The sequence below is a fragment of the Eretmochelys imbricata genome, chromosome 4 (assembly GCF_965152235.1).
Source record: "Eretmochelys imbricata isolate rEreImb1 chromosome 4, rEreImb1.hap1, whole genome shotgun sequence".
NCBI classification, from domain to species: Eukaryota; Metazoa; Chordata; order Testudines; family Cheloniidae; genus Eretmochelys; species Eretmochelys imbricata.
This window is the reverse complement of record NC_135575.1, coordinates 10,785,683-10,800,737: the sequence shown is the minus strand read 5'-3', so window position 1 is coordinate 10,800,737 and position 15,055 is coordinate 10,785,683. Positions and strand designations below refer to the sequence as shown.

Below are 15,055 nucleotides of genomic sequence, written 5' to 3'. Positions count from 1 at the left end.
CCTTGCGCATTAACAACCATCTCTAGGGTAGACAACGTTTCACATATTTTTCATATATGGACATGTTTAAACACCTAACCCAGATAGATAACTGTGGAATTCTTTGCATTTCATTCCTGATTCCTTTCTGGCCCGGGAATTTCAGGGACTGACTTGTCATAGTAGAGAATCAAGATAAAGGGAGTAAGTAGGACGTGTTGTTTCAAATGCTGGTTTAAAAAAAAAAAAGCGGCACATCACAATAGCAAGTTAAATATAGAAATGGATTAGAGAGCCATTGTTTTCAGTCCTGCTAAATAAGACTGGACTCTCAACATGGAATGCCACTTGACCTTTAATGTCTCATCAGTCCATGCTTGTATTTAACTGATGCAGGGAGGACACATTTCCCCTTGGAAGTGTCCTGTGTCGACATGACAGTTGCTGCTGCTGGGTCACACAATGTTCAGGAGGCATAAACCCAGTGCTCCAGAACACAAGAAGGACTTTGCTGTGCATGGAGCCGTGCTGCCGGGACCACAGAATGACATGAGGTCTTTTTTCAACTTGTCTCAGCTTGTACTCTGTGCTGGCCAGTTCAGATCACCACCCACACTCAGGCATTCAAAAATCACTTACTTTGAAGTGGAAATCCTTGATGCCCAAAGTAAGAGGCAGATCTGTGTGGTGGATAAGGTGAGTGTGTGTCATTTTCGGCACACTGCTGAGTGTGTGATTCAAAAGATGCATTATCCTAACATGGATTTAATCTTGTTCATCTTACTGGGACATACTCAGAATGTCTCCTTATTCACTGTCCTTTGATTCTTTTCCCTTGTGTTTCAAAACCTTTGGAAATAAATAAGTTTGGATTTTTTATACCTGCTGACTGCTCATCAGAATCAAGCGGGTACTTTACTTGGGTCTTAAAGTTTATGAGATTGCAATGCTTATGTCATGGCCTAATACTTAAAACAGGCACTTCGGAAAAGGTAATCCAGTTTTATAAGATATTTGCAACGACTTGAGTCACTTAAGTGCTATAAGTTCTTTCTAGGGTCCAGATGCGTTCAGTAGAACCCCATTTATCCAAAGGGGAACTGGGATCCAGAGTAGATTTTCATGTAGGGCAGTTTGGCTAAGAGAGATTTTTGTGTTAATGACGGGGTTTAAATTACATTCAAATTATGGACAAGTGTGGCGAAGGGATTGGATAAGATTGGATTCTACCACATAAGTAAATGCTGGCTTGAGAAAACACCTCAAGAGACTTTATCTTAAAATAAACATTTTCACCACAGATTTCTATTGCAGATTTGGAGGCTGGATTACCCATGGCTTTTGGGGAAAAGAGGATAATTCATTTTTGCACAGCGAGTACGTGACTATGTGGACTCAGAGTGGCCAAGTCAAAGGCTTGACTTAGATGTGCTCTTTGCAAATATAGGATATAAGTACGGGAACATAGGATTTTCTATAGCAGAGCTGACCACTGATACATTCAAAGCTACTTATTAATGTTGGATAACTACAAATATAGGGTCAGAGTCTCAGCTGGACAAAAATCAGCATTGAGTCAATGCAGCTATGCCAGTGTACGCCAGCAGGCAATCTGACCTATTGTATTTTGCTATGAAAATTTGTATCCAGAATATTTCTTTAGAGTATAGAACATTCACATGGCACAGCAGAATTATGAGACTTCTCATTTGGCTGAACAGTAAGTTTATTATCATCCCCACTGGAGATTCTTCTTCTCCCCCACTGGAACAAATAACTCAGACTTCTGAAGATATTTATTTTAACATCTTTTATATGTGCAAGCTGGGATACACCAAAACATTTCCAGCATTCCTGGTCTTTTAAAGTACCATTCTGTAATACAGATATGTGGCTAATATTAAATAAATCCATTAGTTTGTCTTAATATTGCAAAATATTTAATGATCAACAAAGATATAATACATTATTTATTATCATGTAATGTGTGATTATGTCTGCACTGCAGAAGTAACTAGATCTCCTATGATCATAATAAAATAATAGAACTAATGTGATTTTTGAAAATATACTGAATAAAGTCTCCAATCAAAATAATAATAATAATAATAATAATAATAATAATAATAATAATAATAATTAATTAAGCATTTACCTAACTTTAAGTTCATCAGTAGTCCCATTGACTTCATGGCATTTACGGCAACAGGAGCAGAATTACGCGAATGCTAAGCACCTTTGAAAAATCCCACCCTTAATGATTTGTCTAAACATTACTGTGGTGTACTGGAACAGCTACAGGCCAGGGGGCCTTGGGTTTTAGTCCTGATACAGCAGAACCCTGTTTATCTGATCTAATTGGGACCGGGGCCAGATCGGATCATCAAAAATCTGTAGAATAGGAAAGTTCGAGGCTGCTGCATTACAGGAGAGAGACCCCACTTCTGGACCTGTGTGCACTGGTCGTGCCATGAATACGGAGAGACGAATAAAATAGGGTCAGATAAACAGGGCTTTACTGTACCGATCTGGGGGCTTCCCTGTGGTGTACAATAAGCTCCCCCTCTTCAAGAGAGGACTCATTGTACTTGCCCACTTCATACCTGAGTGCTGGTTGTGACATGCTCCCTAAAAGTCAAGTAAAAAAAGGCTCAGTTACAGAAAGGGCAACAGAATTCATGGGCTTGTGGCTTCCAGTCAGAAAGCCAGGGCCACCTGTGCATTGGCTGCCATGAGCACCTCCCCTACCCCCGCCTCCAAGCATCGCACAAGAGATCATTGAAAAAATAGCACAAGCCTCAGACTTCCAAAGCTGCTGAAGGAGTTTGGATATCCAATTCCCATTCAGCCGAGTGTTCAACCCCCTTAGGATACCATGGAAATCCTATTCCAAAGCAACTCCAAAGGCAGAGATTAACACATTCATTCTGTATTGCAACTAGAGCTCATTGGTATCAATGCACCATAGTTCTATAATTTATTACAGCAATGAAGAGAACATTTCACTAAATTTCACATAACCTGCTGCTTAATTAAATGGAGCACAGACACAGACCTAACATGACACTTCTAATGTCTGCTTTCTATTCTAATATAATTGCTATTAGCTTCACTTCTCAGCACTGTGTGTAATTATTTCTTGTCAAGATTAATAACAGGCGGGCACACCATGCACATATTTTAAAATATATATCTTCTTAGTCTGTCCTTGCAAATTGTTAACAGTTCAGAGTATGCTGCTTAGCAAATGCATGTGTAATATTCCCAGTTTAATAAATCTGACTGGAAAACTAAATCACTAATGACAGAGCAAGTGCCTCTTCTTTGCTCACCCTTATGGAGGCTCAGGTGGAGGGAACAGATGATTAATCCCTCTGAAGATAAGTACCAGGCACTGCTACCCAATGGATTAGTTGTCACCATTACACTGGCACAGAAATCCCATTAAAGTTAATAGAAGATCTGTGCATTCAGTAAGGGGAATCCTAGCACTGTAGACTGTCTAGCAAGGAAGATAGTCTTGTGGTTAAGGCATGAGAGGGGAATTTAGGAGATGTGGGTTCAGCTGATCACACAGACTTCCTGTGCGATGTTGGGTAAATCACTGGATTACTCTGTGCCTTAACTTGCCTTCTGTAGAACAATAATATGTCCTTTTTCTTGTCTATGTAGTCTGTAAGATCTTTGGGGCTGTCTCTTAGAATGGGTATATAGTATGCCTAGCACAAAAAGGGCCTAGTCTTGTTTAAGCCCACCTTGTTTATTCACTAATAATGATAATGGGATACTTAGATATAGAGATGTTGACGGATTCCTTCTTTCTCTTAATATCTCTGGGGGAAAAGATGTCAGACTGTAGCTGCACAAAGAATAAAGTTTCTGCAGGGAGAGGTATAGGAAAGGGGGGTTACGAGTAATTCAGCAGTGCCGAAACCAAATATTTAAAAATGATGAGTCAGGAGTTCCACTCCTCATTCCCCAAAAACCATGAGATTGGCTTAAAAATCTTGAAGTGTAAGCACTAATAAATGTTAGGTTCTTTTTACATTTTTTATGGTTTCTGAGCTTGTAGATTACACTTGCTTCACATTTTCAGGCTTTTCTCTGAAACCACGAAGGTTAGAAATACATCTTTTAAAAGCTGAAATTCGCACATAATCCCCTGTCTCCAGGAGCTGGGGCTTTAAGAAAAACATCTAATATTGCAAGACTTGTGATACAAACCCCAAGAGTTGGCTGCACTGGTAATACATTTTGCATAGGTGTATGTATGCCATAGAGGCACTGTACACAATTAATAATAATGAATAATACCTAGCTCTTGGGACTCTGCTATGAATGTTGTTATACAAGTGAAATGAGGGACAGCTAAAAATAGCTGCACTCAAGGAGCAGAGCCCCATCGTACTATATGCACATATTGTGACTGTACAATCTGTGCCCCAAAGATCTTACAATGTATATCAGTTTTACCTGCAAGGTGATGAGCATTCAAGCCCAATCCAGCAAAACATTGAAGCATATACTCAATTGTAAACATATGACTAATCCCGTGGACTTCAGTGGGACTGCTCACGTGCTTAACTTTAAGCATGTGCTTAAGTATTTTGTTGGATCAGGTTAGAGCATTCTGCCCTTGCAAGATTGAGTCCTCATAACCCTATCCAGGAAAGCTTCTCTATTCCAGTTTAACTAAAGCAATTTGTGAATATGGGCATAGGACAGGATGGTGAAGTGAGGTCCAAACATTTTATCAGCATGTGTTTGTAATGTGTGTATTATTCATGAATGGTGACGCTTGAGTGTATGCTACAAATAAGTGTCAGTAAAAATGTAGTCATATATTTATATTAAATCTCAAAACACTTCTAAAGAAGGGGGGAGGAGAAGGGTTCCACCAGCAGTAACAGTGGCCTCTATGGTGGGGGGAATATTTTAGTATTTTTATGCTTTTGTATTGGGGATACCTTAGAGATTAGATGTTACGGGGAAAAGTCTAGAGATTTTTCTGAGAAATTTCAAATGGTCGTATCTCCAAAATGTTTTTGTCTGGTTATTCTTCATAGTTTCCCCAAACTTCTCTTCTAGGAGGAGACCATGCACTCCACATTTTCGGCAGAAAGGGGTTATTGTGAAGACATTAGAAAATTGAGGGGAGGAATGAAAAAGGGACTAAGAATAGGAAGTTAGTTGCAGACTTAGGCCCTGATCCTTCGAACACTTAAGCACTGCGTAAGTATGATCTCATGAGGATTCCCATTGAGTACAGTGAAACTACAGCTACTAGCTTGCTTAAGTTTTTGCAGTATTGGTGAGGAAGGCCCTAATCTTTCAAGGAGATTTGTGTGGGCTGATACTTGTGCCCACATGATGTCCTAGAGAAACCAAAGAGGCTTCACACAAGCGTAAAGGGTCCAGCAGAATTGATCAGTGTACACGATTGTGTCCCAATTCCTCCCCTCCGATGAGGTCCCCCTCAGTTACAGTTACTTCATCACTTTTCATGGAGCAGCTTTATGACCGTGTGCCCAGCCAGCTATTCCGGCTGTTGAATGATAGATAGAGCCAGAGGTTTATTGGTAAAATTTGCAGATGAGACAAAAAATGGTGGAGTGATAGTTAATGATGGGGACAGATCAGTTATACAAGCTGACCTGGATTGTGTGGTAACATTGGCTCATTTAAATTAAATGTATTTTAGTGCAGACAAATATAAGGCTACGTACATCTAGCAATACAGAATGTAGGTCACACTTATAAGGTGGGAGACTATATCCTGGAAAGCAGGGACTGTGAAAAGGATGTAGGGGTCATAGTAGAAAACTAACTCATAGAATGTCAGGGTTGGAAGGGACCTCAGGAGGTCATTTAGTCCAATGCCCTGGTCAGAACAGGACCAACCCCCAGTTTTTGGCCCAGAACCCTAACTGGCCCCTTCAAGGATTGAACTCACAACCCTGGGTTTAGCAGGCCAATGCTCAAACCGCTGAGTTATCCTCCCCTCCGATGCACATGAGCTCCCAATGTGATGCTGTAGCTAACTGGATGACCATGATCTTTTCGATGTATACATGGGGGAATATCAAGTAGGAGTAGGAAGGTGGCATTACCTCTATCTATGGCATTAGTGAGACCATCATTACTGGAATACTATGTCCAGTTTGGGAGTCCACACTTCAAAAAGGATGTTGAAAAATTGGAAAGGGCTCAGAAAAGAGCTACAAGGCTGATGCAAGGTCAGGCAACCCTGCCTTATAGTGCAAGAGTAAAGAAGCTCAACTTCTTTAGCTTATTCAAGAGAAAGTTAAGAGGTGATTTGATCTCAGTCTACAAATGCCTACATGAGAAAGAGATTTCTGATAGTAGATGGCTCTTTAATCTGAGACAGAGGCATAGTGCGATTCAATGGTTGGAAACTGAAGCTAGACAAATTCAAACAAAAATTCAGGTGCAAATTTGTAATAGTGAAGATAATTAACCAGTGACCTAGGGATATTATGGATAATCCATCACTTTGAGTCTTTAAATCAAGACAGGATGTCTTTCTGTGGGCTTGTCTACATGGGGAAAAAGCCTGGAGTCGTTAATGTGCACTGGCTACTCCGCACCAACTCCCCATGTGGACCCTTTCACACTGTATTAAGAGTGTGTTAAGCTAAAGCACACAAAGGCACTCTTAATACTGAGGGAGGCGTGGTCTACATCTAAAACTTTGGTCGACCTAGCTACATAGATCAGGGCTGTGAAAAATTTCACTCCCAGTGCAGCGTAGTTAAGTTGACCTAACCCCCACTGTATACGCAGCCAGATCCACAGAAGAATTCTTCTGTCGACCTACCCCCTGCCTCCTAAAAGGGTGCATGGAAAAACCTCTTCCATTGCTATAGTAAGTGTCTACACTACAGGGGTGCAACTGTAGTGTAGACCCACCCTAAGAATGTCCATAAAGAGAGTTAATGTGAATTAGCTATTTTGTTTTCAATTCACACTCTAGCTCCCTCCACATAATGTCCCCAGGTAGAAAAGCCCCCAAGCTCAAACAGAAGTTATGGGGTTTTATGAGGGAATCACTGGGTGAGATTTATCAGCTTGTGTTTATACAGCAGGTCCAACTAGATAATCATTATTTAATTGATCTTTAACTATTCATGGTAAATAGGACCAATGGCCTGTGATGGGATGTTAGATGTGGTGGGATCTGAGTTACTACAGAGAATTCTTTCCTGGATATCTGGCTGGTGAATCTTGCCCACATGCTTAGGGTTCAGCTGATCGCCATATTTGGCGTCGGGAAGGAATTTTCCTCCAGGGCAGATTGGCAGAGGCCATGGGGGGTTTTCGCCTTCCTCTGCGGCATGGGGCACGGGTCACTTGCTGGACGATTCTCTGCACCTTGAAGTCTTTAACCCATGATTTGAGGACTTCAGTAGCTCAGACATAGGTGAGAGGTTTATTGCAGGAGTGGGTGGGTGAGATTTGGTGGCCTGCGTTGTGTAGGAGGTCAGACTAGATGATCATAACGGTCCCTTCTGACCTTAGTATCTATGAATCTATGAATCGTAACGGTCCCTTCAGGCCATAGAATCTATGAATCTCTCCCCACCCACTTGCTCACAACAGACAGTAACTCCTGTTCTCCTTCCTAAAGCTGGGTCACAGTCTGCAGGGGAGTGAGAAGGCCTATGATTAGAGATGGTTAACATATTTTGTTCAAGCTTTTACATACATATATAACAATGTCCCCCACCCCCAGCCTACATTTGTGTTGGGTTTCTTTCTGTATCCTCACTTTTTCCATTTTGCCAGTGAAAAGGAATGGGGAGGAGGTGAGCGAAGGGAAGGAAAAAAAAGAAAAGGGAGGAAGACAGAAAACCCGCAAAGCCAGTCAGTACGTACCTACATGGGGAACAAAAATTTGATAATGGGCTTTTCAATCTAGCCAGCAAAGGTGTAACTAGATCCAAGGGTTGGAAGACAAATTCTTCATGGAAGTAAGGTGCACATTTTTAACAGTGAGGGTAATTAGCCATTGGAACAACTTGCTAGGGGTTGTGGTGGATTCTCCATCACTGGGCGATTTTTAAATCAAGATTGGTGTTTTTCTAAAAGATCTGCTCTAGCTCAAACAGGAATTCTTGTGGGGAAGTTGTGGGGCCTGTGTTATAGTGAAGGTCAGACTCGATGATAACAGTGGTCCCTTGTAATCTATGCATATATGTTCTGGAAAGCTATGAAAAACTGAAAACATGTCGATGTTCAGTTTTCATCTTTTTTCATCAAAACCATAGAACATTTCAAAATTGTTTATGCACTTTACTTACCATTTTCCAACCAGCTTTATTTGTCCTTTATTCCGAACTCCAGACATAGTCTAATTTGAAGGTTCTAAATGTGCAATGGTTTGATTGAACACTGTTAAATCAACTCAGCCATTTTGTTTATGCTGCAGCATTTGCCACATATGATTTTTTTCTTCAGATTAACTGGAGTAAAATGCATTTTCCAACAAGTATTGCACAGTGTAATTAATTTTGCATGAGTTGCTTTTAAGACAGAATGTGTTGTACAGCATTGTTTTGCAGGAGAACTCACCCATGGGAAAGCAACAGAGAAAGCTTTCCTCATCAAAAGCCTTCAAGCTCAGCAGTTATGTGATTCAGCATTTGGCTGGGTGAGCTATGCACGAGGACACACGCCCAGGGCTTGAGTCTCTTACAGGGCAGGGATTTCTTTCTTGTGAACTTTCCGAGGTCTCTTCACAAGCAGATCTCACTTCCTAAAATGCATAGGACAGGAGCTCTGCAAACCGTGGGAAGCCCACTTTCTCTGCTCTGCAAACCAGCCCCCACCATTCCAATGCCCCCACCTACTACTGCCCCTTCCCCATTGCAACTCCACTCTCCGCTGTCCCATGCCATTTTCTACTTATCCGAAATAAGCACATAAATGTTAGATGCATCATTGCCAACTGTTGTGATTTTATCACAAGTGTCGTGATATTGGGGGTTTTCTTGATGCCTCAGCTCCTGGAGTCATGTGATTATGTGAGACTCTCAATTTTCATTTTTTGAAAAAGTATCCTTCAGTGCCTCATGATTGCAGAGAAAAACTTGAAAATGTGTACCCTGAAAGCTCACAAACCAGCAGGCAAATAAATAAGCCTTCAGATTTATTATTATTATTTTCTATCTCATGATTTTTATGACATGCTCATGATTTGGGGGGCTTGCCTCATGATTGTTGAATGCTTGAAAAGCATGATATAAGACCTGTGTATTATTGTTATGCCTTTATTAACATTCATAGGTACAAAAATTATTTAAACTATGGACTGAACATTGATGTCTCTCTCTATCTGCTTCATTTGGAAGCTCTCTGGGGCAGGTATCATCCTTTTGTTTTATGTTTGTACAACACCTAATTCAATGGGGTCCTGCTCTATGACTGGGGTTCCCCAACATTACTGTAATACAAATGAATAATGATAATTAGTATTATTATTAATCAATGTAATTCTATGGCCCCTGTTACTCTATGATATGACATTGTGTAATCAGTGTAAGCCACAAAACAACATTAGGCTTGATTTTGATTCCCCTCGCACCAGTTTTACATTTGTGTAACTATCTTCGCTTACCTAGACTGTAAACGCTTTGGGCAAGGGACCATCTTTTTGGTCTGCATTTGTACAGCACCTCGCATAATGTGGTCCTGCTCCATGGATTAACTTTCTAGGCCTACCATCTTCATCATCATAATTCAATGGAGTTGCTCCTGTTTTATACTGGTATGAGAGCACAATCAGGCCTCTTGTCCTTATTTTATAGAAACTAGACCCTGGTATCATATCCCACCCCGAAGGAACTTCGCTGATCTCCACTCTTTGAAGAGTGAAATAATAAAGTAGCTATTTTCCTCCATAGCTCACAAGCAGCCAAATAAAGCAGGCATGAGTCAGGCATGTATAATCATCTCTAGCAAGTAAAATTAACTTCCCACACTCTGACCTGTATGTTATATTTATAAATATCGCATTCATTTGTACGTGAGCAATTGCTGCCTTTATAATAGGGTATTAAGTGTTCTTAAAGCTATTTCCTGCAATAACATGACATTTCATTTTACATCAGACTCTCCTCTTTGGCTGTACAATGTGGTAGTGACGGGCTAGGAGAAGTAGCATTGAACGGGTCCTTTTCTAGGAAATGTACTCAGGTTCTCTCTTAAGACAAGAACAAGTTTTATAACAGCTGCCAAGACTCTTGATCTAGCAGTGACCATCACTGGGAACAGCAGCAGCTAACCAAAACCTTTATTTTCAGGACCTCTAAAATCCAGATAGGATATTTGCATAATACTTTTGAAAGATTCTTTAGACATTCTGAACACATTCCATTCTGGGGTTTCTCCAGCTATTAATTACAACTATGAACTGTAAAACTGTTTTCTAGCATAATTTAGTTGCCTTACAGCTATCTGAGTATACACTTCATAAATGAAAAAAATGCAAATAATTTTAATGGAACTTCATGAACTCCAAAGGTCTTTTTAAAGGAATATGTGCTTTATTAAACAATGGAATTATTAGAAACCTTTCCTCCTAGTACTTACTGTACATTGCAGCCCTTGATTATCCCTTTGTTAATTGTCTTGAATACCTTTTAAGGTAGCTTTTCTATCCAACCAGTGATTATGTGCTAACTGTTATGTCCGTTGATAGAGCTAGGCCAATGTGTTCAGACGAAATAAGAAACTGTCTGAACCTTCAAAACAAAATGCACTTGGTTCTGATCCAAAGATCATGGGAGTCAGAGAAGGAAATGCATCTGTTTGGATTGACAGGAAGGGAGGCCAAGGTTGGGAATGGAGGAAAGGCAGGTTTCAAAAGCCTCTCCTTCAATACACAAAAAGAATGAGAGACAAAGAGGGAAAAGTTTCAGAGTAGCAGCCGTGTTAGTCTGTATTTGCAAAAAGAAAAGGAGGACTTGTGGCACTAACCAATTTATTTGAGCATAAGCTTTCGTGAGATGCATCCGATGAAGTGAGCTGTAGCTCACGAAAGCTTATGCTCAAATAAATTGGTTAGTCTCTAAGGTGCCACAAGTCCTCCTGTTCTTTTTAAAGAGGGAAAAGGAAGACCTCAAATGATGTATTCAGCTAGTGGGCCTGATTCTCCATTGCCCCACAACTTCTGCAGTCATCAAGACCATGGCAAAGCTAATGCAAAGGGGGCATAAAATGGTCCTGTTCTGATCTGGTGTTGTTTTCCATGTACTTTGCACTGGTGAAAATGGCCATGCAAAGGGCAGGGTGGTGAAGAATCAGGCCCCAGGGGTGGCGAAGACTGAGATGAAGAGAATTGTTGGAGGACAAAATTAGGGGCTCTCATCCAGTGCGAATCGTCAAATCTGTCGAGCGTCTCCCCGGTGTTTTGGTTTTTTTCTTGCAGCCACAACATTTCCTTTGACAGGGAAACACACGGGGCCTGACTGGACTCAGCACTGTGGCTCTAATTCCCCAGGTTTGGGTTCATGTACGATGCGCCTCACTAAAGAACCACCAACCTTTCCCGGTGGCAGTGCCCTGCCCTCCGGCAGTGGGAACAGCCTGCCTCCCTTGCAGCGGCGGAGATACGCGCAGAAAGCATGCCCTTCACTCCACCCCCACCTACAGCGTAGCCCCTGTGCTTTTGCTCTGCAGGGCGGGGGGAGTCCCATGAGAGACCATGCAGTGACACTTGGCCCTGCACAGTGCAGGACTCCACAACAAAGGGGTGGGGACAGGTCAAGGACTGGCTGGGTGCAGGCTGGAGGGTCCATTACTATGCAGATCCTCTTCCCTGGAGAGGGAGTGCTTCGTGGCTGCAGTGCCTAGTGGGGCCTGCCTTCCATGCCTCCACCCCAGCTCCCTGGGGAACTACCCCGTGGCCGAGCCCAGCGGCTTAGGGTGGGTGCTGGATTGAGGGTTTGGAACAAACTGCTTCACCTTCTAAAGAGGGGCATCCCGGTCTAGCAAATAGGGCACTGGCCTAGGGCTCAGATAGCGGAGGGTTCTAGTCTTGGCTTGGCTACTGACCTACTATCCAGCCTTGGGCGACTCAGTGGAACTTGCGTGTCCCTTCCTAACCCTATTTTCAATATAAGCTCTTTGGGTCAGGATCTGTCTCTTATGATGTGTTTGTACGGCATCTAGAACCATAGGCCACTGACCTGGGCTGGGGCCTCTAGGTTCTACTGCAATAGAAGTAATAATTCATTTACAAGCATATTACAAGCAGACATTTGCCGTGTGACCTAGTGGCTAGAGTCTGGGACCAGACTGGGACTCAGGAAACCTGGGTTCCATTTTTGGTTTGGCCACTAGCCAGCTGGGTGGTTCTGGGAAATTCACTTCACCGCCCCATACCTCAGTTTCCAAACCTGTAAAATGGGGATAATGATTCTGACCTCCTTTGTAAAGTGCTTTGAGATCTACTCACGGAAAGGGCAACCTATGAGCTAGGTATTATTATTGTTAGTTACTTTTTCAAAACTGAATTAGACTCCAACCACCAGATAGGGAGGGGAAAACAAAAATAAACTAAAGAGAAAACCCGACCCTGGATAACTAGTTGAACCTTGCAAAATACCCTGCAGGTGAACAAACTCAAGTTCTATTAAACTGGAATCATTGGACTCACATCTTCCTACTCTCATAGAAATGTCAATACTGTAACTGATAGTTTCATGTAAAAGGGGAGATTTGCATGTATTATTTTCTGCTTGCTCTTCCCTATTATTTCTCTTCTTCCGATGTGGTTTTGGACACAGAATACCTGGGAGCAGCCTTTGAAGCTATTGATTTATTTAGCAGCGATCAGGTTTTCTGCTAGGGAGAAAGTTGCTAACCTTGGGGCATGAAAAGTTGGTAAAGTGGGTAATTTAGAGAATTATAGAAACCATTAAAGAAGATTCCTGCTTTAAACGATAATAATTTCCAAAGTTCGGAAGCCTCTTTTAAATGTCAGGCTTTTACTTATTCATTCTCTACTATAGTGAAAAGACTCTTTAGACCTGAAAAAAAATGAAATCCAAAATTTAAGGGCCTGATTTGAATTAATCCCTTTGACATCAATGGGCTTTTCATCAAGCTGTTCATGAGAGCTATCATCCTGGCTAGGAACTGTAGGTCATCTTTCCCCCTGATGTAAGTCCAGGAAATTAAGGGGAGTTACAACAGGGATGGATATGGCCCAGTATATATCTATGGGGGCAGATCCTCAGCTGTGTAAAGCTGAGGATCAAGCCATTATATTGAGGATAATTCATGGGTAATTGCAAGTTATGACTGTACGGTAGCATTGCAATATTACAGGGGGCCTCAAATGCCATATTAGTCTAGTGGTTAATCAGCAGAACCCATGATGGAAATGTGGCTGTATGATCACCACCTACATGTGTATTACTATAGCATTAAAATGTACCAGGGTATGATTTATTGGTACATGTTTTAGGTACTTTCTGAAGTATGAGGCCTGTGGTACTTCACAACGTACCTGAGTAGTAATGTAGCAATGGACTATAAATAAGCCCCGGAATATATTAATACTGTAATCATAATATGACTTTCTAAGTTTAAATCATTCTTTTTTAAAACTATCTTTTAAAAACCATCCTCTCCTTTTTAATGTGCACTGTACTTCCACAATAAAAAAAAAAATGAGTTGAAAAGAGAGGCCGCAAACATCTTCTGTTGATAGTCTTTGGTGTTGTGAGAAAAATATTGGAATTTCTAACCACACCAGTCTTAGAGTTGACTTTTAATCCCTGTTACATTGTATCCTTTATTTCCTGCTTTCTCTTGTCCCTTTCTCCTCTTTTTATTTCCCTGCAAGGACTGCTGGGAACTTGCTGTCAAACTCCTAAGTAGGCAAAGTGCCTGCTAGGGCAATCTGTGAAGGGAAACACATACTTAGAGGCAGTCCCGGCCCTGAGGAGCAACGATGGGTGAATAACTGATTTTTCAGTTCTCTGTCTGTTCGAAAAAACCAACCATCGACCCCAACCAACCAACCAACCAACCCCAACCAACCGACCATCGACCACAAACAAATTTTTTTTCCAGAATATTTAGCAAATCGAAAAGTTGAAAAACAATTCATTTCAGGTCAAATAAAACGATTTGGTCCACCCGAAGCTAAAAAATTTTAACATTTAAAAAAAATAAAAGTAAGATCATTTCTCAATGAAATATTATTTCAATGTGAAAAATTGAAATGCTTCATTTCAGAAATGTCAAAACAAAACATGTCAGCTTTCCTGGATTTTGTTTTTTTAGTTTGACTGAAACAATTTGTTGAACTCAAAACAAATCCACAAAATGTTTCAGTTGAATTGAATCCACATTTTTGGCCACAAAACCCCAAACCAAAACAAATTTTGGCTGAAAAATTTCTCGGAGCTCTGCTGAAGAGCATATGGATTAAATATACAAAATAAGATAAGAACAGCATTATTATCCCTGTTTTACAGATGGGGAAATGAGATACAGAGAGATTAGGTGACTTGTCCAATGTCACACAGTAAACCTGTGTCAGAGCAGGGAACTAAACACAGATCTCCTGAATCCTCTTAACCACAAGACCTTCCTTCTGAGCCTGCAATGTGAACTTAACCTTGGTGGTGTCCTTTCTGTATGATGCCATGAAGTGATGTTGCATAGCAAAGCTGGTGAGCTTTGCTCAGAAATGAGTATACATGGGGGGCATAGTAAAGTCAGGAACAGACTGAAAGCTTTTAAAATGTTAACAGACTTCTTTCTCTTTCCATTTTACCTTATCACACCCCAATGCCTTAAGTATTTTCCTGCATTATCTGTCCTTTGCTTTCAGCAATTTCCTTGCAAAGAGAGACTATTTTAAGTGCTAAGATGACACTGGGAAGGTAGAAAATAATGACTGCCCCTAAGTACTCAAGTATTCTCAGCCTCCAGGTGCAAAGGGATTCTGTAACTGTAAATGAAAGTGAGGTCTCCTACAACATTATTAATAGCCATGCACTACTTCCACCACACTTTTCAAATATAGATTTGATTGATT

At 41.1% G+C, this 15,055-nt stretch overlaps 1 protein-coding gene across 1 annotated transcript in view; it reads left to right on the top strand.

Moving 5' to 3' along the window:
• The first annotated feature begins 441 nt into the window (after nucleotides 1–441).
• Nucleotides 442–15,055, top strand: part of TECRL (trans-2,3-enoyl-CoA reductase like) — a 119,100-nt gene continuing 104,486 nt past the window's right edge. Inside the window, exon 1 of the mRNA XM_077814313.1 lies at nucleotides 442–675. Within this exon, the coding sequence (XP_077670439.1) occupies nucleotides 442–675 (234 nt within the window). The remainder of the gene's footprint in view (nucleotides 676–15,055) is intronic.